Source organism: Chaetura pelagica, unplaced genomic scaffold (assembly GCF_000747805.2).
Source record: "Chaetura pelagica isolate M959 unplaced genomic scaffold, ChaPel_1.0 scaffold575, whole genome shotgun sequence".
NCBI classification, from domain to species: domain Eukaryota; kingdom Metazoa; phylum Chordata; class Aves; order Apodiformes; family Apodidae; genus Chaetura; species Chaetura pelagica.
Window position 1 is genome coordinate 1,199,961 of NW_009953200.1, and position 24,434 is coordinate 1,224,394.

The 24,434-nt window shown below is 37.2% G+C and overlaps 1 protein-coding gene across 1 annotated transcript in view; it reads right to left on the bottom strand.

The window, feature by feature from the left end:
- Window positions 1–24,434, bottom strand: part of ARHGAP15 (Rho GTPase activating protein 15) — a gene marked incomplete at its 5' end in the record, with an annotated part of 279,947 nt that overhangs the window by 131,335 nt on the left and 124,178 nt on the right. Inside the window, one exon of the mRNA XM_009997402.1 lies at window positions 7,034–7,156. Within this exon, the coding sequence (XP_009995704.1) occupies window positions 7,034–7,156 (123 nt within the window). The remainder of the gene's footprint in view (window positions 1–7,033; window positions 7,157–24,434) is intronic.

The window sequence follows — 24,434 nt, forward strand, 5'->3', positions numbered from 1 at the left end:
CTGGGAAGAAATTCTGAAAAGTCTGGAAACTGTTTTGCAATTTTTACCTAGTTCATTATTTCCTCTCTGGATGCAGATTCTGTAACTTCTGCAAAATGTTCAACCTCATTTTATGTACCTGTCTGTATATGGTTATAGTCACATCCTGCAATTAAGCTTTAAAACACCTTTTCCTTTGAAAATAGGCACTCAGGATTGTTTTCTTGAATGGAAGAGGCAGCAAATCAGCATTACCAGTTCCTGGGCTTCAAAAGAGAATATGGTAAATCTATGGCACAAACTGCTTTGGATTTTCTTTTTCTCCTTCCAGAAATTCATGAGTATTTATATGTACACGAGCTCATGAGTCATCCAGATACTCTGAATTCTGGGTACTCCTGAACCACAAACTCTGTGACTCTCTAGTCAATTGATTTTTTTTGCTGGATCTGTTTCTGTATGTAAACATGGGAATGGCAGTCCTTACATTGCCATATTTACACTCATGGGGGTCACCGGGATAGTTGAGGAAAACTCAGTTAAGACTTGTTTGTGCAGAATTTTCAAAACAAGGAATTACAAGAATGGCAAGTTATTAACTTTTGTAGACAAGATTTATGTGTAACTAAGATAAAAATATTATTTTCTTATTCCTTTATAGGTGTCTATATATATATTTTACAACTAGTTTAAGAGGAAGCTCTGCAGAACTTTTTTTTTTTTTTTTTTTTTTTCAAAAAGTAAGAATGGCTCCCAAAGGGATAAAAGAAGCAAAAAGCCCTTATTTGATTTATTTCTAATATGGCCCTTCAAAACTTCATTTTTCATTACTTGGAAAAAAAAAAAGAAAAAGAAGTACACAACACTCCTAACCTCCTGTTATGACAGTTTATGTTTCCTATCCAGCTTATTTAACTCAAATGCCTGGGAAATAGACACGATTACCACCTTATGGAATGCTACTTAACTTTAAATGCTCCCTTCTGAATAGAAATCCACTTTATCTTCTCAGAGTTATTCCAGTTTCTCAGGAATTATTTCCTCTATAGGCTCCTGAAAAGCTCTTGTTTCATCATTTAAAAATTTCAGCTAACAATTGTTCAGAAATATCTTTTATTAGAACAAAGGCAATTCCCATACAGTGGATTCTGTTCACAAGAGCTTGTACAAAGGAGCTGCATATTATGCCCATATACAGCTTTAATCATTCACTCTTTCAGCTGTTATCAATTTAAAACCAATGAAACTCCCACACTGAGTCCATTTGAGCAGTCAATTTTAATATCTTGGGGCATCTGTAGTTATTCTGAATTGGCTGCAAAAGCAGAACTAACAAGTTAAGCTCTAACCATAAGTCTACATCAGGCTGGTAAACCATACATCAAACACAGACAGTTAGTCAATACTGTTGTATGAAAAACCAACAAGCATTTTTAAGAAGAGCAATATATTCATAATATGTTTGGGGGTATGGTTTACATTACACATCCCTGATATCTGCACGTTAAACTTTCTATTTAAGATGGGGGGGGGGTGACAGCTTTGCACATGGTTATAAAATGAGACACCAGAGGAGGAGGGAATGGACATTTGCAAGTTGTATAATATAAAATGACAATTACAGCTGCAATGAATTGCTTGTTCTGGTGAGCTTCAAGTTTTCCCCCAGCCTGACAGAGCTACTTTTTTTTTGGAGTAGCTCTCGCAGGCTGCAGCAAAGCCACTAATTCTGAGCTGCAGAAATCTAGTCTATGGGAGACAATACTTCTGGAAAAGAAACAATTAAAACAAAGTCACTAAAGCCACATCCTCACTGAGAATGTCATTGTTTAACTGTTTTTGGTGTACAGGGATGAGATGCGGCCACACTTGGAAGGAACTAATTCTACAATGTTTTTTATTAAAAAGAACAGGGAAGGGAAAAGCTCAAATTCTGGCATGAGAGGAGAAGGTATAATGGAGTAACACCCAATTTTTTAGAAATGTGAATTGTGTAATTCAGTGCCATCCAGGAGCAAAGTTAACTCTATCATATCTGGATTTGAACTGCTGAACTACCAGGGCTTTGCTCTGACATCTAAGTTGCTGGTTTTCTTTGTATCTGTTTGAATGCTGGGAGGGAAAAGGGAGGAAGAGAAGGAAAAGTCAAAAAAAGAGAGGAATGTGCAGAGAGAGAGATAGAACAGTAAGCATCACAACCATGAATTTTTTGAAGAGGGAAATGATGTGGCTGGAAAGGGCCATATTGTGAAAGGTGACTTCTTCTAGCTGCTCAATCTGTAGGGTCAGACATATTAAGTCAGACATGAAAATGATGCTGATCCCAGTCTGGGGCTCCAAATAATGCCACAGAGCTTTTACAGTAAGTGGGCCAGGTCCTCAGCTGACTGAAGTCAGTGAGGTTGTCAATGGAACTTGCTTGATTTATGCAAGCTGGGAATCTTGCCAGTCCTTTTAAAGTGGAGATTTACTATGTATCGTTGATCTGTGGTGGTCATCAATTTGAAAATAAATAAATAAATAAATAAAATTACATTTGTGAATAGTTACTGTTAAGTGGCATATGAGCTACCAGATTTGTTTCACATGCTCAGAAAAAAGGAAAATAAAGAGGACTGCAGACACTGGTCTCTTGAAAGAAATGATGGTGTTTTACTGGGGACAAGAACTCATTTTGAGAGTTTGCTGTACTCCTCAAAACAGGTCTCCAAAAAGCTGTTTAAAAATTCTCTGAATGGTTTATGGCCATCATGTAAAAAAAAAAAAATCACTTTGTCCAGTGTTTGGCTCTCCACAGGCTTTGGGAAAGGTACTTGCAAAAGTCCCTTTGGTGGTTAAAGAGACAAAGAAGTATACTTGTGAGCCAGTGTCCCTGCAAGTCAAAGGAAACACTTCCTAACACTCCCTAAGTTTTTATGGGCACCAGATCACTTGCTACATTCCTGCAGATCCCAGAAGACTTACTGAACACACCAAAGGTAGAGCTTAACTTTTTTTTTTAATTCTCATGGGTGTTCCACTCACTACATTGCAGTACTCAAAGATCCACTGAGACATCGGAGACAATAAAGACTTTTCTCTTCTCTAGAAATGAAATGGTTGGTGATCTCTGTGTTGCTATCTGCACAACTACCAACATATGTTGAGCCCTGTCCTATAGGCTATCAAGCCAAATCACAGCTAGTTCCTTTCACTAGCAATTGAGTGGCTTTTATTTTCATCTTGAAACACTTGTAACCATTCCAATTTTTATGCTGTTTTGGTTTTTGCCTTAACTCATGCAATAAATTCAAGGACGCTCCTTTGGTGTCTCACTTTTTGGGGAAAGAAATCCACCCCCAAAAAACTAGATTAATTTCTTGCCAACTGCATAACTGCATTTTCCTCATTTCCCACAGTGTCATTTATGCTAATTTGTTACTCATGCTTTTCTCCATTTACTGAAAGTGTATTTTGTGATAGTCTATTACCAGCACAGCCACCATAGCTTTAAAGTCACAATTTCACTGAAGCTTCTTGGGGGGTTTTTTTTGGTGGACTAGAAAGGCTCAGAAATGAGGAAGTTAACAGGCCAATATCAAGTTGAAGGTTGGCAATTCATTTTGGGTAATATTAAATCATGACAAAGCTCAAACATAAAGATCAAAGTTCAATTATGGACTATAAAGTCGTTTTAAAAGGGGAGATTTATACATTATTTTTCTAGCATATTAGTGCAGATTCTGTAAATTCTGAGAATATTTCAGTCCTGAGGAACTGAGGACCCCTGCCCTAGCATATAAATTTGGACACAGTTATTCTCAGAATAACACTGTTATAAAGGCAGACATAGAACATGCCTCTTATTTACTGTTTGTAGCTTTTGTGTGACTTGTGGCTGTAGAGACACAAGTCTGCAGATGGTCACGTGTATATCACACAAAAATACTGGGGTGCATATCATCCCAAAAAACTACTCCAAGTGCTTCTAGACCAAAGATACTTTGTGTAAGCATGAGCCAGGTGAAAGGAGAAGGACTGACGATCTTCATTAGAGCTCTCCCTGGAGCATGGAAAGCCCCAGTCACCAGCTCATCACAATGAATGGAGCCAATGTGCTGTTCCCATTCTGGCTTCTTTTACGCAAAGGACTAGAAAGCAAATGGGACAGCAATGACAAAAATAACTGCTTGTCATGTGCAGCATCAGCGCGTCTCCATTTTCAGATCAACATGCAACTAACATTTGCACTTGGGTCTGCTACCTTCCCTTGTCTGATTATTATCCTCCTGCTTCTTATTCTTCTCATTTGTTAACTACCAACTTTATTTACTGCGTGGATATTTGCTGCATCCTACTTAAATGAAGTTTAGTTAAGAGTTAACTGACAATCACAGAATTTCTAGATTTTCTGATAACAGTTTTGGCAGAACAAAGTACCCCAGGAGATCAAACTGCTATTTAATTTTGAAGCCTGCATTCCCAAATTTGGTTAATGCAGAGAAACTTGCTGAGTCTTCTGGCCAAGTGTGTACACATCAGTGACTAACAGAGCACAGAACTGTGTTTAAGTGAACTTACCACCTTAAAATGTATTTACTCATGACTATAATTTACGTGTTAAATTTATTGGAGTTTTGGTTCCAGTGTGACATACAATGTAAAAAATCAATATAGATTTGAGAGCTTTATAGTGCCCCTGGCAAATATGAATAGCACTTGATGAAAAGTGAAGGTTTTCACAGCACCTACAGTGCCACTGCATTGGGGTAATTAACACCACACGCTTCACAGATATTTATATCAGTTCTTCACCAGCACACAGAACAGCTCTTTGTCAGAAATTCGGTACCAAAATGTCCTGCAAGGCTTTAGACACACTTTTATTACAAGCCTCTATTTTAAGGGATTTGCAATCCTGACAGAAGTATTTCCCTGTGGGAGAAAAGTTAGCATGCATGTTCTCAGAGCTGGAGGAATTTTTTCTTGTAAAAATTGGTTAAGTTTTGGTTTTTTTCCCCTTAAGAAATGAGCAAATAAATAGTTTGGAGGGGTTTTTTTGCAACCATTGAAGTTACCTTTAGGAAAATAAATAGATGTATCCTAAAATACAAAATTTGGCAAGCGTTTAATTTTTAATCTGGATGGTGGCATTTTGTGAGTTAAGAGTATTCAAATGTGAGCCTAAAAATTAACACTTAAAAGTGGTCTCTGTATAAACACTGCAACTGCATTTTCATAACATTTTAACAGATTACGGGATAAATTCTGGTGAAGACAATGAAGGAACCTTATCAAATAAGCATTTCACATAGACTTACTGTAGATTGGAATTAAGCCGTGCTAACGAATCCTGCCTCATTTGCATGGCCAAAACCTAATCCTAATGAAACTTCATGGTAGATAACTAACATGTTTTCTTCATGGTAACATTAGTTTGGTAATAAAACCACGCTGGGTATGCATTCTGAATTACTGTGTCACAAATCATGCATCTTTGTTACCTATGGAAGGGTATCCCAGGTAGAACCAAGTTATGTTTATGAATCAAGAGCTTAAAGAAACTGTAGCCAAAACCAAATGCATCTGGCTTTCCTAGAGAGATATATTAGGGGCTGGATTTGAGTTATGCTAATGAATCTGGATTTGTTAGCAGGGATCACATCTGATCCCTATGTAACACCACAGGAGGTTCATCAGCCACACTTTATTAAACTAAAAAAAAACCCTCCTTAAATCCAGAAATTAAAAGACTATAAATCACTCCTCTATTACTGTAATAACTGAAACAAACTAATAGGATGCATTCAAATCCCACCCTCAACCCACAGAGTACTTCAAAGAGGCAAACCCCTCCAATGGGTTGAAATCAGATACTATGAATGTGTAAGGACAGATCCTGGAAGTATGATGTGTGAGTGTGTACACCTCACACACATGCATTTATGTATAAGTGACATATTTTTAAAGTGTCTGTGGCAGTTAGAAGCAGAAGCCCATCACTAAGGCACATAATGACTTCATATAATGAAGACTTCCTTACGGTAAGCAACATTGCACTGAACATTTCTGCATGCATCTAAAACATAAGAACTTAATTAATAAAATCTACTCTTCAGACATGGGCCCAGCTGGTCTCTAACTCCCGTCACTGCTTTAGCTTTGCTGGCTGGGGTCAATCTCTTGGCTCAGGACAGACAAGTTTAATACACACCAGCAACACCCCTTGCCATTTTTGACACACCACTGGAAAACTCACACTCCAGAGACTGACAGGGGCTGCTGGCAAAATGCCTCCTTCTAGTCAATTTGCATGTGCAGTTGTGGGTTTCACACATAATAATTTGGGAGTGCGTAAATTTTTAAAGCATTATTCCAGACAATATTTTAAAACATGGCTTTGCTCGATTATTAGTGGTCAGAATGCTACTGCCTTCAAGTTAACTGCCACCTTCTTTGCAAAACGCTTGCTCCTTGGACAAACTAACAAACACATTTTATCAATGAAACCATTTTTAAGGATATGTGAAAATGATGGCTGACCAGCTGAGCAAGAAACTGGAGTAGAAAAAAGTCAAAGTATTTATTATTCACTGACATGTATTTTAAATTGTTAAAAATGTATTTTGTTGGCGAGTGAGAAAAATAATGAGAGAAGACAGCAGAAACTATTCCAGTCTGCCCCAGAAAACAAACCAGTCAGCACAGCATCTGAAGTTCCTATTTTGGATTTGAAAATATTGAACTATATAATTATTCTTCTCTTAAAAAGAAATGGAGTTGAGCAGCATGCTGCTTTGTAATGTGGTGGTGAGTGCCTGTTAAATGGAGGGGTTTCTACCACCTGGACACCAAAGCAGAAATGTTGAAGCAGCAGTCAGATGGCACAGAGACAAATATAACCATACACTGATTTCTTTCTTTACAGTTCAGCAGTGTAAGTTTTACGAGATACAGCAACAAAACCATGTCTAAGAAATATTTGTCCAATGCACTCACACATTTAACTGAGAATGAAAAATTAATTTGTGAATTTTTACCTTTTTACTCCAAAAAAATATAAGAGTGAACACACCTTTAATAAGTCCTTTTTCTTGCAACGTTTTCAAGGAGGGTCTTCGGGAGATGAACTTCTTTAATCTGCTTTTAACTCGGTTTCTGTCATTTGTGTCAGAGGCACTGTAGTTCAGTCTGAAAACTAAAGGAAATAAAAAGAATAAGCCTCAGTGAAATTATATCTTTAAACTAATAGTAGTTTGCTCAAATACCCTTAGAAAATAATAGCCACAGCTACCCTAGTAAAATGATGTGGCAGGTCAGCATTGTGGCTGGTTGGATACTACAGAACATCTGATTTAATACATTTGTGAATAAACATGATGAGTTCACTGTGCTGGGTATTCACAGAGTTGTATTATTTATTGCCCATAAGCATTTGGATGGTGACCAGTTTACTCATGAAATGTTCACGAATCCCACCAGTTTCACACGGATGGTTCTTCAAAGGAAACTCTGGACGCAAAGTGTGCTATGCACTATTAGCTATACACTACTTGTTAGGAGAAAGGATGGATGGTTACACCACTAGCGAAGGACTGAATTCTCTTGCCAAGATGGATTAAGCGTTATATATATATATTTAACGTAGTTATAGAAAACATGGCTATCTGCCATGAAATGTGTGCAAGATGCATTCATTTATGGAAAGAAAAGTATTCCCGTCCTAATGATTTTATTGTATTTAAGCATTTACCAAGTTGAGAAACATTTTGAGCTCAATTTATTCCTGCTCTGTGTCAAAAAGACACAGAACCCAGCTGCAGAAAATCCCCTGGAGGAAGTTTCAAAGGCATAAATTTAACTTCTTCTCTGCTGAGGTGCTTACAGGGCACCATCATAGCTCTCAAAATAGGCAGTGTGAATAGGAAGGAGAATCTCAGCACTGGAGGCTGGGTGCTCTAGAAGGAGAAGTGATTCCATGGGAAGACTTTCTCCAAAGGTTTCCCTGAAGGCACAGATTTTTAAAGTTTTCTAACAAACCATTGGAGCCTCATCACCTTTGAATAACTCTTATCTATGTTTTGGGCTCATTCACCCTGCCCATTCCCCCAAAAGCTGAGCAGGAAGATGGGGCAGCCAGAGCTGTATAGCCTTCCCTGGCAAGGACTGCCAGCTGACAGAGGGGTGGCTTTTACTTTCTGAGGAAGGAAAAGCCTTCCATCTTCAATTGAAAATAGATAAATAGATAAAAATCAATCAATCAACCCAGCAAATCACCATTCTCCACCAGTTGAACTTGCAGGAGTTGGTCCACTGTCCCTCCAACAAAGTTTCTAAGTAGTGCCCTCAATAGTTTAGCTGCAGTTACTGAAATATTCCCTGATCTCCTCATCCAGGTTGAACCTCCCCTGTAGTGCAGTGATCTTTGTAGAGGGAAACCAAGGGAAGAGAAAGACAGCAAAAAGAAAATGAAAATGGATATTATTGGGCTTTTTTGTAGCAAGAAGTTTGGCATAAATTATGAACAGTACCAGAATATTTAAAGGTGCTCAATTATAAAACAATAGCAAGCTAAAATAACTGGTTAAGCAACAGTAACGACCCTGGAATATTGTGGTTTACATTACAAATCTGATTTTAACAGCCAAACTTATAAAATGGTTTACGCGTTGCTGTTGTCAAGGAAGAAAAACTTGCCAAATTGTTCATTTTAAGTAAATAGAACATGGCCAATTAAGGAAAGCAATATTTAAACACATGCTTGTGATGATCAGAGCATAGTTTGCTTCTGATTTCACTACTGATTTTAACAGGAGAGTGCTCCATTTTCCCACAGCACTAAAATGACCCCACACATACTTCCACAAACTAGTAATCACACAGGACAAATAAAAGGACACTTTACTGGAAAATACACAGCTTGGTACAATAATCCATCACTTATGAAAAATAGAATTCACATTTTTTTAATGGTAGCATTCTTGGAGTGATGTATCATAGAATATAAAGATTAGCATTCAATTGATGGTTGGCTTTTTTAACATTATAGTGGAGGACTTTTTGTTCAAAATTGAGCAATCGTTGGCAGGGACAAGCTAAAATTCCAAGTCGCTTGGCTGTGCTATAAAAAGAACAACAAATGGATGTTTCTAATTCTGCATCTTAGTGGTACTTTGAAACAGTGAAGTGAATTGTATTTCGTTTGGGGACTCTCTTGTTGCTTTGGGTCATTCTGTCCATAGCGATTCATATTTAGGTTTTCTTCTTCCTGACTTATAGTGAGGCTTCCCCAGTGAAGATGATGCAGGAGTGAAAACATCTCTAAGTCAATTAAGATGCCCACTACACTTCCCATTCTTCAGGATTCTGAAGCATTTTTATGGCCACTGGAACTACATGCTTAACTCTAAGTATGCACCAGATATTTTAGCTGAAGTGAACGTGGTGATACTGTGAATGGTTGGAGAAGGCAACTATGATTTGACAACAAAGATTTCCATGTATATAATGTATTAACCCAGCTGGAAGTTTTACACCTGAAACAGATTATGGTGTTAAAACTACATCTAGAGGTAGGAATAATTATTGTCATGGATACTTTTGCATGTTCTGTGTTGAACTGTCTAGCTCATAGCTCAAGACAGCAACAAAGCTAATTTTGATTAATTTCTTATTTTATTCTATTAAACATATGTGAGTTTCCAGAAGGAAACTGCAAGCCTCCCAGAAATTCAAGGGTTCAGGCAACATGTGCCAAAACCAAGCTTAGCCAGTCATATTCTTTTTGGGATCTCATTTGGAAATGTTTCTTCTCTTGCTAAACTATTCTTCTCATGATACCCAACATAAAAATGACTTTGTAATTACATTTGGAAATACAAAGAGGATGAAATATTACTTTCAAGAGAAAAAAATGTAGTTACAAAACTCAAAATCCACAATATTTTTTTAAGTACTTCCGTATTGAATGGATTCAGGTTCTGGATTTGGCCAGGAGGATCCTCCATGAAGGAGAGGAGGATTCAAGAAACATGAAAAGTAGAGAGCAGTTCCATACACAAGTAAAACAGGACACTTAAGGATCTAAGTATAAAACAATATGAAATAAAATCTACTGCTTGTTCCCTGGCATAAACTGCATTGATGTGCTATTTTATTCTTTGTACCGAATAAACTTACCCTCAATTTCTGATGATACACTGCCATAACCACATAAATTCTTCAAAATAAACACAGAAGTATTGCACAGACTCCTCAATCAAGTATTTCTTATATTGCACCAAGAGCTTCTGAGACAGAAGAAGGCACATGCTTGCTTTTGTTGGGCCAGGGCCTTTTAAAGTACAAGTAAAGGGGAACCCAACAGAGGTCAATATTATGCTAAATTTCTTCTGCCAGTGCAAGTGGCTGCAAGGACACTTCAATCCAGCAGCAAAGATATAACCTGGATACTGGATGACTTCCACCTTTGGGTGGAAACAAAAGTCAGACCCTCAGGTCTAGAAAATAATTTCTGATTACTTTGATCACTTTCTTAGTGTATTTATTCCACAGGGGGGAAAGATATTGATGGACACATGAAAAAAAAATTGCAAGATCTTTTCCTCAGATAAATGACTTTAGCATTCAGCTATATTAAATCACAACAGTTCATCACATTAGGGAAGTGTAATACAGATTGGGTGCAAAAGGAAAACAGTATGAACACATCATTAGGCATAAAAGAAAGAACAAACACATCCTTGGCTCTTACATTAGATAGCACTGACTTAACATCAGCTGGATTAGGAAGGAGAACTATAGATTAAAATCCCTGCAAAAAAAATTACATCAAGATAAAACTGACCTGCCTTTTTATAGGATTTATAGAAATACTGTGAATAGTTATTCAATGCCACAAATCTAACCTTTATATTTCTAATGACACATTATAAACAGGAGCATCATGCAAAAACCACAAAGTAAAGGCTGTACAAGAGCTTTTACACAAGATGACAGGTGGAAGGAAAGAATTACTGCATTACCTCCAAATCACAGTTCTGTAGAAACAGCAGCACCAGAGTCAATGGAAAGTTTTGAGATGTACAGATGAAGAATTGTTTGCTGTAACTTAATGCAGTCAGTTGTATATATGATGCAATGAGAACAAACATAATTTAGGAAGGATTAAGCAGTGGCTAACAGAGTTGCAAAGTGAAGTTACAAAAGCCTTTCTAGAGGGCTATGGTCTGGCCACAACTAAAAGAATGAGGAAAGCCTCTAACCTTTTCAGGGCAAGGATCAAAAATGTTATGCCATTACTTACTGTGAATTTAGTCATACACCTAGACAATATGTTTCTAGCAGACTGTTTTTTTTCCTGGATGTGATGTTCTGGGCAGAGCCTGAATGATTCAAAAAGTAAAATGTTTTAATATGTTCTAAGCAGCTCCCTATTTTATTGGCAGGATTTTGTAACTCCATATAAGATGACCTCACATTCCTTCCAGTGACTTCTATTTCAATCTTAATTTACAAAACACTTACACATAATCCCAAGAGTTTACCTATTATTAATTCCTGCCAGGTACAGTATATCTGAACACTTCTAATGTCTTGAAAGCATTGGTTTTTGAAGAACTATCCATTAATGACTTTGTGAACTGTGACAATGGATATTGACAGTGCTTGTCAGACTAAAGCACTATTGATTGTCTCACATCATGTGTATAGCAAAACCAATTTCTCCCAAGTAGCTCTTCCTAACTGAAATACATTATTATGGTGCCTATCTGTTTGATATAACACCCAAAATTATTGTATGTAATTCATTTGGGTGGAAAGGGCTCACACAGAATGAAGAGCAGAAGTGGGAGTAGATAAGGCATTAAGAGATTCAACTAGCTTTACATTAGTATCTTCTCTTCCATTAGCCTGGTTCTGCAGGAAAAAAAACCAACCAACAACACAGAACTAGTCTGGACTGTGCCATTTTTTGAATATTCTTGAGAACTTCAAAATTTCGGGAAGTTCTTAGAAATGGAAATTACTTTTAGCATAAAAATAACTCCCATAAACTGAGAGTTAAGAATTTTTTTTACCACGGAACACTAGAAGTGACAAGTTTGACCATTCAAAATACAGAACACACTGACCAAAATCCTAGCTGCAGCTTTCTTAAAATTCATATAAACAGATCCATGGACTTAAATGTGATCTCTGATGTCTTAAACTAGTCATTTTCTTAAGTGCTTCACAGACTCAAATCCAGAGTCCTCAGCAGGATCTTGAAGAACTGAATCCAAGCTAGGATAGCAAAAGGGGAGGTAGAAGTTGGTCCCTATGTCTTTGGATATGTCAGTCTAACAGCAGAACTATCATGTATGTGTGAAAGTATTAAAGGAATTAATTAGTTAATTAATTTATTTCAAATAATGGGAATGCTTAATTGCCCACTGTCTCACCCTCCTGAAGAACTGTATCTTAATGTACATGCAGAGGCCTATGACTGTGCCTGCATTCCAGGAGACACTGTAATTCAAGACTATATAATGACTCATGACTTTAAGTTTTATTGCATTTCATTGGAACTCAGAATTCAACATTCTTTTCAGCTATGTTCAGCCTGCAGTGGATGTGAAATTACTGCTAGTCCTTTAGGGAATGAGCAGCAGGCACTGTGACCTGTATAAATGATCGTTTTTTAAATCAGCACCCAAGTTTCAAGAGTAACAAAACTGAGTCCCTGCCTCCTTCCTTCCCTTTGTGATCCTCCGAGGTGCAGTCAATAAAGCCTGCTCACTAAGGATAAAGAATTCACTTCACCTACTTTATTGAGCTAACGACTTTTGTCATCCTGTTCTATCCCTTAGTGAAATTCCTGGGCAGGTCTCATGAGTTATCCCCACACTATAATTACTGTATCTCTTTTGTTAAAGAGTAAAATCAGAGACAGACACGTGGTCTGTTTAAAGGCCCTACACAAAATGATCAGTGGGTAAAATGCAGGAATCAGGCATTATCCCTAATCCCTATGTTTATGGTAATCTTTAAAATAACAGATTTTATGCCTATAGAGCATAGATCCAAGATCTGCAGCATCAGGCAACAAAATGGGTAGCACTGGGCAGGAGCTGCTACGAAGATTTTGTTTGCGTGGGCACCAAAGGACCCAAAGTCATTCAGGCTGATGCTCTTAAAACAGATAACTGCCACTGAAAGTGTATCTGCATTTCCAAATGTGTATGAAGCAAGCTTAAAAATACACAATAGGAAAAAGAAAACTGTGATTAGATAGCACATATAATTTTTCTGTAGTATGACAGCCTAACAACTTAAGTGCTCAGCAGTATCATTACACTTTGGGAAATTTGTGTGCATTAGCAGTGAAGATTCAAGAAAATGACTATATAATTCATATTCTGCATCACATTCTGATGCATTTAAACTTGTTTTAAAAAATTTGTCCCCCACTAATAATAAATTGTGTGTTAAATATCACCACATATTTACATTGTTAAGCAAACTGGCACCATCCCCTCTCCTCCTGCTTTCCTTGATGGTATTTGTACCATAAATATTTAGAAAAGTAAAGCAATAGTTCTGAGTATGCATTGGATTATTAGTGAAGATCATACCAAACTAACCTGGTATCTTTCTTTAATATTTTTTTTTGTGGGTTTTTTTTTTTTTTTAGAAAAGGAAATTGCAATAGACCAAATGTATCTGGACTTCAGTTGTGTTTGATATGATGCCAAATGGGAAATTATTAGTTAAACTAGAGAAGACAGGGAGAACTAAAACAATAACTGTGAAGTGACTAAATAAGGTTTTAAAATGAGCTTTCCTGAAAGGAGAACTACTATCTGAAGGACAGTTACCAGTGCAAGTCCTTAAATATTCTTGGAACCGATCTTTGTGTTTTCATTAATGACTTCAACAGAAAAAGCAGGAGCATTAAAAAAAACAACTTGTTAGTGACTCAAGGCTGGGAAGCATCATCAGTTCAGACAAGAATCAAGATACCAGATAGAAATCTTAGTGACTTGGAGACTGGAGAAGCCAGATTAGACCTAATACTAAGCAGTGCCTGAGCATGGAAGGATTAATAAAAAGAAATTCTCTCTTACGAGGGTGTGACCTTGGACACTCATATGAGAGAGATGCCAGGAAAGGTACAGGCAGTGACCATGAGAAGTACGGGGGGAACAAGCTGCTGAGCTTTCAAAAGCAGATGGGGAGCTTGGCACGTTTGGCCACCTAGAAAATGGCTAAGACAGGCTGTGATTGTTCTCTACCAATTTGCTGGTGGGGGTGGGAAAAGGAGCAGGAGACGAGAAGAGGACAGCGGGGAGGGAGAAGAGCTGTTTAAACTGAAGAACAATGTTGGCACAAGAATAAATGAGTATAAACTGGCCATAATATGAAGTTCTAAACCACCCTTTCAAAGAAGTCATGGTGGCAAATAAAACTAAAAGAATTTAAGATGAAGCTTAATAAATTTCTGAAAGGGGACATAGAACATGGTACCTTGTGACAGGAGGAACTGGACTAGATCACCCAGGACATGCCAAGCCTTTCTTTCCACATTTTTTTTGGTATTGTCACAATATTAGAAATGCAATTATACACACTTAACTTGAATATAAAAACCACAATGCCAGAAATCAATGTGTTCATTTTATTCATACAGTATGACCAGTTTATGTTCATCTAATGTAAAACATGTGGGACTTGGAAGCAAACTGCTGCAGTACACAAAGTCAGGCTATTCAGGCTCTAGGAAGAGAGAGTACAGAGTGCTTGGGAAGGGGAAACTGGTGTCTCTGAGCCCGTGTCAAGGATTAGGACTCTTGGCAAAAAAATAACTGCAGTTCCTTATCCCCTTGCCCTGAGAACAGCTCTTTTGTACAAGCACAGATCGCTGAGGTCTCATCTGACCTCAAGTGGCCTCCTTCAGTAGCCACTTTCTAGAAATTTTCAGGTAAAGAGATCTAATTACAGATGAATACAGGCAAAAAGCAGGAGCATAGTGCTTTTTGCATTTGATGTACTTCTCTCCTTTAGAGAGTTTTGCTAAATTGCCCAGGAAAATACTCAATAATTTGGGTGCTCTAACACATAAGAGTTGAAGGGTGGCCCTGCTCTTGGCTACCTGGGTGACTGAGTGCTGCTCAATGTTTTCAGCCATGCAATCTCATCCCACTCACATAAAACACAACAGTTACAGAAGAAAAAAATGGCAATGTTCGATTTAAAGACTTTTGATGTTGACATGTATAATATAAAAAATATATTTAAGCAGAATTCCCAAAAGAAAACAAACATGCAACTAAAGGTTGAGGAAGAAAGTGCAAGGAACTGAAGACTATTTGCAGATCAAGTAATTTACAACAATTAATGCAGTCAGAGTTTGTTGGGGTTTTTTTCAGAATATGGAGTACTCTTTCTTTTCTTCTGTTGTGCAATATATATTGATAGCTTTCAAGTCTTTATGTTTAACTCCTGACTGAGTTAGTGTAAAAAAAAACAAACAACACAACAAAACCTTTTCAACCTTTTGCAAACAATGTGAATAACCAAGACTTATACCTAACATACTCAAACAAAAGGACAAGAAAATTATATGGTTCCTTTTTCTACAGAGAGCACCAGATAGACTGTTGTGCCAAAAGAAAACCCTTCTGAGTGGCTGGGTACTGCCAGCCATGTGTGCACTTTTAACTTCAAAACCAACATATAATTCTGCCTTATGCTTTGGAAAACAAACTAATTATCTGTCGAGAACAAGAGAGACTTGGCATTGCTGTATTTGTATCACCCTTGTTAAGAGTCATACAAATGATTCATATATTTAAATTTAGACATGAGCTTGGATACCTTGTTGAATCTTTTATTCAGATCCAATCTTATGGGACCTTTCCAGAAAGAGTATCATACTACAGAATTTTCTCTTTATTGAAATTCTTATCAATTATATTTTGTGCTTCTAAATTTAAAAAGTAAATTCTTTTAAAATTGAATTCTATTTCCATTGCACTCAGCCTCTAATTATATTCATAGCCTTATATTTTTTGACCCATGATGAACTTCTAATGCTTCTCCTACAATAAAGGATAGAAATAACTCTTATTGCTTAAGTTATGAAAACCAACATGTTAAAATTGTTTCTTCCCAATGAGAAACAGTAGTGACATTCCTCAGTATGTGTTGTTTCAAACCACAAGTTCCAGTACATTTTTCTCTCAATACAGCAAGGTTAGTACTTCCCAGTGAATGTAGATGTGCTATTTTATGAAAGAGAAAGGCACGCCCATTATTTTTAAAGTAATAACAAAAAATCCAGCCAAAGCTCTGAAATCCATTTCCTCTATGTCAACTCTACCTTATCAAATTATCTCTACCCCAATTAAATCACTCAAGTAAGTATAACTGAACAAAAGATCACTCAAGAGCTCTTTTTTAAAAAAGAAAATAATAAGTTGATGTATTTAAGAAACTCTTCTGTTTCTTACCTTAAGAGAAAATTCTTGTAAGAATCTCCAACATCCATATGTGCATAACACAAACCTTAGACAATGTGACCCTTACTGCCACCAATCTTATTTTAAGTTTCTATGGAAATTATTGCCATTTGACAAAATACAATTGATCTCCCAGCTCTTCTGCAGCTACAGATCTTGGCTTACAAGGTAGAGTCAGAGTTGCTCAGTGAGGGCACAGGAAAGGCTTCCACTAAAAAGTGCTTTAGGATCTGCCAAAAATAGCCATCACACCACAGAGCAGGGGCTGTTGCTTTGGTGTGAGCCTATACTACAGAGGCTGTTAGTGGGAGAAGGTGCCTTGTCAGATGTGACATGGGTCAACCTCTTCCGTGGGCTGAGACAGTGTAATTGCAGGAGGAAGAGGAAAGCCCAGAATGAAGCTGTTGGTACATTTAGCCATGTATTATGTTATAATAGTTTTGGTTGTCAATTTGACTGCTTACCCAATAGCTCTGATTCCAGTGTCTTTTTAGCACTGACTTTATCAGGAGTTGGTCTTGTAATAACCATCAGGTCGTACAGGTCCCTTCTGTAACAACAGCAGACAGAAACTACACATTGCCCTCTCTCTTCCTTGTGCAACTGAGTGCAGCTTTGGCCACAGTGCAAGGTGATCTGGGGACAATGCTTCTGGCTTTCTGGAGCACCCACTCACTCTCTCTGACCAAAGCAGCTATAATCTGATGGTGGCTCCTGCTCCTCATACAAGCAGCACGAGGATAAGGGTAGTGCAGTTAAGACATGGGTCCAAAGAAGACATACAAACTGTAGTCAGCAGAAGGCATGAGTAGATGGGACCTTAGAAAGAAGCATATCATGCACTGCCAGTGAAACAGGTTTGCTGCAGCAGGTAACTGGGAATCCAGTCCACCTGGTTGGGGCTTAGGGGGGGGGAGACCTTCAGAGAGACAGTCCCCAGAACAGCCGCACTGGAATAAGCTGCCTGAGCAGGGAAATTATTACTGTATATCACAATCTTTTCCTGAACTAAAATCAGGCCAGTCATCACAACAACTCTGAGACACTTCAATCAACTACATGTGGGGTTTGCTCGGGTGCACTGACCCTATGTCTGACCAGCCATGGTTAAAACTCAGACAAAACGTTAAAAAGATGCAATAGAAGACTGTTTTAGCTTTTAAATTAATGTTCCAGCTGACAAACTGCAGAGGGACTTAACCTACTTTAAAACATATTTAATAGCATAATTTAGTCCCTAAAAAGAAAAGCAAAATAACTAATGATGGACAAATTTAGAGGTCGAATCTAGTTCAGATAAACATTCAAAAGTTCAGATGTTTAACCAAACCTTATCTTGTCCATGAAATGCCTCAACCAGAGACCTCTATCAAATACAAGCAAAGCACAGAAGATTGTGGAAAGTTTTCTTTACAGCAGAAAAACTATTATCAGGAATGAGCACCTTCTTGCAACACTCACGTGTTAAGCAGTTAAGCATCAAAGCAAAAGCAAAGCATTTTCAGAAAACTGCTTCATGGAAGTAGTAATATTGGATGAAATCCAATACAGAGAAAAGAAAATAATATTAACGGGAAAGATAATACAAATGCAATTAGACTATCAACCAATAAAACTTAATCTATGCTTGATAGTTGAAACCATCCAAGCTTAGAGAGAATAAGGAAGCTGGAGATCAGAGGACTCTGCCTTTTGAAGTCTTGCTGTCCAGATCCTGGGGACCATTATCTAGCTGAGCATTTTAAAGACATTATGAATATTCTGTCACAGAATTAGAAAGCTTTATTATTATGAATGATCTGTAACTTGAGCAAGAACAGCTACAGATGAATTCCCAGTAAACAATTGTTTGGAAAAGGTGAATTCTGCTCACTTAGTTTGCTGGACTAAAACTTGCAAAACAAAATAAGTGTTTTCAAAGAAAATATTCATTGTGGTTTATTAATAACAGAAATTATAACTCTAATGGATCTTTTTCCATCCTTGCATTCATCAACTACAAATGATTTTTTCAAAAGTGTACCAGATGAGATGAGAACACTGCTGTGTCTTGCCTGGCACTGTTTCTCATGCAGCAGAAAATATTTGCTACAGTACCCCAGAGGAAAGCAAAATTCAGACAAATGATGCAGCAAGCCAATGATGCTTCAGGATCCTTTCAATTCCTTTCCCTTTCCCCATGTCACCACCTTGACTCCTCTCTGCTTAATCCTACCTCTCACCTTTTCTTCTATATTCATTCCTCAAACCATTTTCCTCATAACTGAACCTCAAATTCACCATATCAGATGCACCAAATCTGAAACCTAGCAAAATATATTTTTTTGAGCAACACTTAAACTTTCAATTCAGAAATTATTAAAGTGTAACTCACATTAAAAGCAAAGTTGCACCAATAAATCAAATATCTCACTGCTTGTAATTGTGTCTTAATATCTGTACTACCTTTGATCCATCACACTTGATGATCTTCAGATCAAATCATATAATAATTCAGGTATTGCAGCTTTTTCATTATTTCTCCATTAATTTTTAGTGCCATCTTTTGATTTCATTCAAACACATCAACTGAAATACCTTTGGAGGAAGGTAGGATCATGACAGCACCCTAAAATAATAATCTTTAATTTGATATGGACAAGAAAGATACCATACACCTATTTTCACACACAAAAAAACATTTACAAAGCTTCCTTTTGCAGGAACTGATCTTCTTAACTTCTGGAAAAAAAAAACAATGAGACAAAGATTTTGCTTTAAGTGAATGTATCTACAACTAGTCCTTCCATCTGTCTGTTCCCAAGAGAAAATCTGGGTGCCGTTCAGGAGCCAGTTTACTCCAAAGTCTCCTCCCAAAAAATACTGTGGAGAAGACAGCACCAAGTTTCTTTGCCTTTGCCATACTCTGCCCACTAGCTCTTATCCCAGAAGGCATTTTACCTTCAAGTGTTACATTACATGTCTACATACGAGACACATTCACCACAGTTTCAAAAGCACCAGTTTGTTTGGACACACACATGAACAACCTCAGGCATCACAAGGTGACCAGAGAAGAGCTGAGGAAAAGCTTTATCTGATTAGGTCACAGCCAGTCTGTCCTAGAAAGAGTGAGTATGGAGAGATGTGAAATCAATCCGCATGTTCCTGCACCTCAAATCTTTTACTATAGATACCCACCCAGATAAAGGTGAACTTGCTCTGATTTATAGTTTTGTACCTCAAAGGCTGCTAAATGGCAAATGACCAAATCGGCATCTGGCTGCTGCCCTTCACTGCTCTCCTACACCTTACTTTTTGGCTCTGGGTCCTTGGACTGGAGTGTAACCTTCCTCAGCAAAAGCAATAATAAAATGTACTATCACTATATGATTGCAGCATACATGACCTATAAAGCTTTACATGCAGACACATACTTTCTCTAGCACGGCTTCATACCTGCATGCTTTTTAAACCACTTGTATGTTCTAGACAAAGTATCTTCAGGAATTTCATGATGGTTAGTCTTTTTCCCTTCAAAGTTTCTTTTAAAAGTGTATTAGCACTGGAATACTTTAAATTATTTCAATTCCATTTATTTTAAACATGCTGTTTGGAAAGAGTTGCTCGGTTTTATAAGAATGTTACCTTTCTGTATAAGTTGAAGACCTTAAAAATAATTACAAAAACCGTTATCACATGTAGGAACACATTTTATATGCTATAAAAAGGCTTAAGGCAGGCTTACTCTTTGGTTTTCATGGAGAATTCATTGGTTGCAAAAGATTAAAGGACAGCAGGATCTACATGTTCTGGTTGTTTACTTTTCATCTCTAAAAAAAACGGCCATGAAAAAGATAAATACAATCCTCAGGCTGTATCAGGAGAGTCATTTCCATATGGAAGAGTGAATTCCACTTCCCACGGCTGTGGGGAGACCTTGCCTTGAATATCCATGTGCAAGAAATACAGACTGAAACTGGGGCAGATTTGGAAAAGGGCTATTTGAGATGATCAAGAAAAAGAGCAGCAGCCTATCACAGGAAAGAAGACTAAATATCTTGGCGGGCTTAGTGCACCAAACCAAGCAGGAGAAGGAGTAAGACTGCAGTCTGTAACTGTGTTTGGGGTGGTACACCTGAGACAGAAAAGAACTGCAGGAAAATAAAGAGTTAGCTAAATGCTGATACAAGAACACATTTGTACCACAAGTCCATTTAGGCTGAAAATTAGGATGCTTTCAGCTTGAAAACTGAAGTTTTGGAACATATTTCCAGCATGAGCTGAGAGGGAAAAGCATTACTTCTGAATTTCATTAATTATGAAAGGAATCAAATGAGGTAGTTGTTTTCAAGAACTGGGGAATTGATTCAATGCTACAAAAAGTCTGTCTGAGGCAGATAATGCCATGTAACACTTTTCAATAACAGAAACGCAAGTGAATTCCTCTTGGGTGAATCCTGGGCACACTTAAGACAATGGCCAATGGAATTAATTAAATGGAGCCAAATATCCTTGGTGGTGAGGGGAGCTGCTCATGTGTCATAGCATTCTCTTCAGCATCAATATTTAAAGCCAGCTAGTTGGAACCTTTTACTTAATTGAGAAACAATACAGCATTTAACCCTTTGGTGGATTCCACCCTTTGGCTGCCAGATGCAAGTTCTGTGTATCTGGCACATCAGCAGGCAGCTGGTGGAAAAATAAGAGATCCTACAAAGCACAGCCCTTTTTAAAGTGTTAATACAGCCTGTCCAGGAGACAGTACCATGCTTTCACCCACTACGTTGGGTGAAAATATATTGGGAAAAATATTTGGGATCGGAGATCATAATTTAAATGAAATACATCGCCCAGCCTGGAAGGTACAAACATTTAAATTACTTCACCATGAGAAAGAAAAAAGTGGGTCCAGGCAGTAGGTATTCCTTGATAGAGCCTGATTTACAGTCTCCCTAATTGAGCTTAATTTAGACTATTATAACCTAAATACCTCCTTCTTTGTGTCACTTTCCTCTCAAAGTATCAGGGAGATTGCATCTGGATTAGTTATAAATAGTAGGAAGAAAACAGCAGAGTGTGAGAATCCTTTTTCAGGCTACAAACTTGCAGTCAGGTTAGCCATTTCTATAATTAACACATGAGGGTTCAGAATTGGCTTCACAGGAGTGACAGAAAGCTGGGCTGGCTCTTTATTTCCAAAGAACAAAGCTCGGCAAGTCCCTCTCAGTTGCTCTAGTTTTGACCTCTCCCCAGTTCCATTGAAGTGAAAATGCCTGGATCTATTTAGGTGTTTTCAGTTGTCACCCTATATTCTTTCCCTGTGGAGGCAAAAGATGGACATATACAAAAATTGAGATATTCTTACAATGCAGGTGATGGAGAGTCAAGCAGATGTAACTCTCTGCATTGTCTGATGCTTTAAACTATAAAAATAATGATATTTTGGACAATGTTCATCAAACTTTAGTTTTGCTTCCTAATGCAAACAAAGATCTCCTTAGTAAGGAATCAAGAGAGTGCACCAAAGCAGTGGAAGCTGTGTTGGACAGTTGGGCTTAAAAGTGATAGAGTTAGAGTAAATACCACAGGACTTGACCTGACTTTTATTACACAGAAGGGGCACAACTGCCTGACTCCAATACCACCTAAATGCTCATGATTTCTTTGTGATTGCTTTTTCTGAAGCATCTGTGTGAAACAACTGCTACAGATTTTCCCAAAATGTAGCTTCCTTAAGCACTGTGTCAGTATGTGTAATTCAGTAGGAACAAAGTTGAAGTAATCATGACTATCCAGTGTCTACTTGCCTTCATATCAAATTTATCATGAACACACATGTAGGAGTTTATTTTGTTAAGAAAAATATATGGTGCTCTTCTTTGGAACAAAGAAGAAATATGGATTTTTAACACTCTTCTCCACTCCCCTTTAAACTTAAGTCCTTTAATAGTGTTTTGAACAAACCTAAAGAGATTTTAAGACAGACATTTTGTATTATAACATTCCCATGGGTCATATGTATGATCGTCTTTACTAAAGCTCCTTTCAGTCCCACTTGAATAAATATGCATTTTATTTCACTAATCTTGAAACGGCAGGAATAAAGTTTACCCAGGTCTTTTATACCTCAGAGAACAAAACAAATACTACAAACCTTTAGAGAGAAAGGATATACAAAAGGGCTTGAGGTGAATGTTTCAAAGCAAATACTCTTTAAACGATGTGCAAATTATTTCAGCACTTGAACATGATTTATGAAAAGGGATTAGTCCACTGAAACAAGAACCCAGTTTAAACTGTTGGGTTTCAAAGTCAAAGATGAGAAGCATTTGCTGGAAAAGGCAGAAGAAACTGGATAGTAACCTATATTGTGCATTTCTGATTGATTTTCTTTAACTCAATCTTACTTTAGCTATCACTGTCACTCATACTTAACTGCAGTGGGCAGCATAAAATACCTTCTTTTATGATAGAATTCTCCATAAAAATGAAGTATGCAATAGTGATAATTAAGTAATAATGAGGTAATTAATAACTCTAGTGACTAGCCCTCTATTTACTAGTATGCCCCATAAATGAGCACAAGGAATATGAAACAATTAAAGATTAGCCAAGCTCAAACAGATAACTTTTCCAGGGAGTTGTGTGTCAGTGAGCAGACCAATGAGTCACAGGTCACATTTATAATAATACATTATATTATATTGTAATATTCCCACATACTCTTCACCTAATGGGTAAGAGCTACTCTTAAGTACTGTAAAAATGATCACTTTTATGTAATTGTAAAGATTAATAAGTGAGCTAACTTCTCATGGCTCTATAATGACCCTGCTGTTCTAGTAGGTAAAGGAAAATTTAATGATCCTGCTCAGATATGATTAATATCTAACTTTTTCCTGACTAAAAATCTGGACTTGGTTCAATAAAAATGAATTAAGTGAACATGCACTGATTTCCCTGCCAAACGTTTGTATGGAAGTAGGTTATGCCCAATTTAAAAATATGCTTTTTCAACCCAAATAGTAAACTCTGGAAGGATTTTGGAAAGTGAAGTAAAAATATAACAAGGAATTCAGGAAACAGTATATTATAATTGATGGAAATAGGATACTCAAATCAACTAAAAGGTCTTTTTTTTTTTTTTTTTTTTTTTTTGTGAGAACTAGTCACAGCCAGTTGTGATTTTGGGTGCAACATAATCTCCTGTTATCAGTAGAAGTGACACAGTTTGTTTCTGAATTTGGCATGTTTTGTATCTAAAATGCCAATATTATTGTTATTACTTTGTTGCTGAATCAGTATTTTCCTAAGCCATAAGAAAAGAGCATATCTAGAGTAAATGATGCAGAGAAATATGAGAAGAAAAAAATGTCAAAAAATAAGTTTAGTCCCTAAAGTCCAACAAATGCTGCCACTCTCCATAAACAGCATCTTACATTTTCTTTTTTGTGGGCTTTTTTTCAATTCCTGAAGCTGACTGCATCCCTGTTGATGCAATACAAATAAATGCAACAAACATGCAGGCTGCAGAGGGACAAAATTAATGTTGCAGGAGGAAACTGCATATTTGCAGGTAGTTTTTATTTGCATGTAGGGTTTTTTTTTTGCTTCTTGTTTTAATTGCTGTCATTGGTAATGCTGCACTAATATACATTACTGCTTTATATTTCTTGCTTTTATTAAAAGTAATAAAAGTGACCTATACATAATGCTAACACTGTAATGTAATAATACTCCCTAAATAGCATCCATTTGGCTTTCAATCTTGCATCTAACTAAAATAAATGGGCTGGGAAGGGAAAAGAATTCAGACCTCATCAGAGCTAACAAAGGACTGGAGTGATTTCCCACTTCTGCAGCTCTAATTAACCCTCTTATCACAGAAGCAACCCTACTTGGGTGAAAGACTCCATTAGCTACTGCAGAATCCAGCTCTCAAGAAGTTTGGCTGAGCCAGTAAAACCTCTCACTGCATCCCAAGATGTGGTG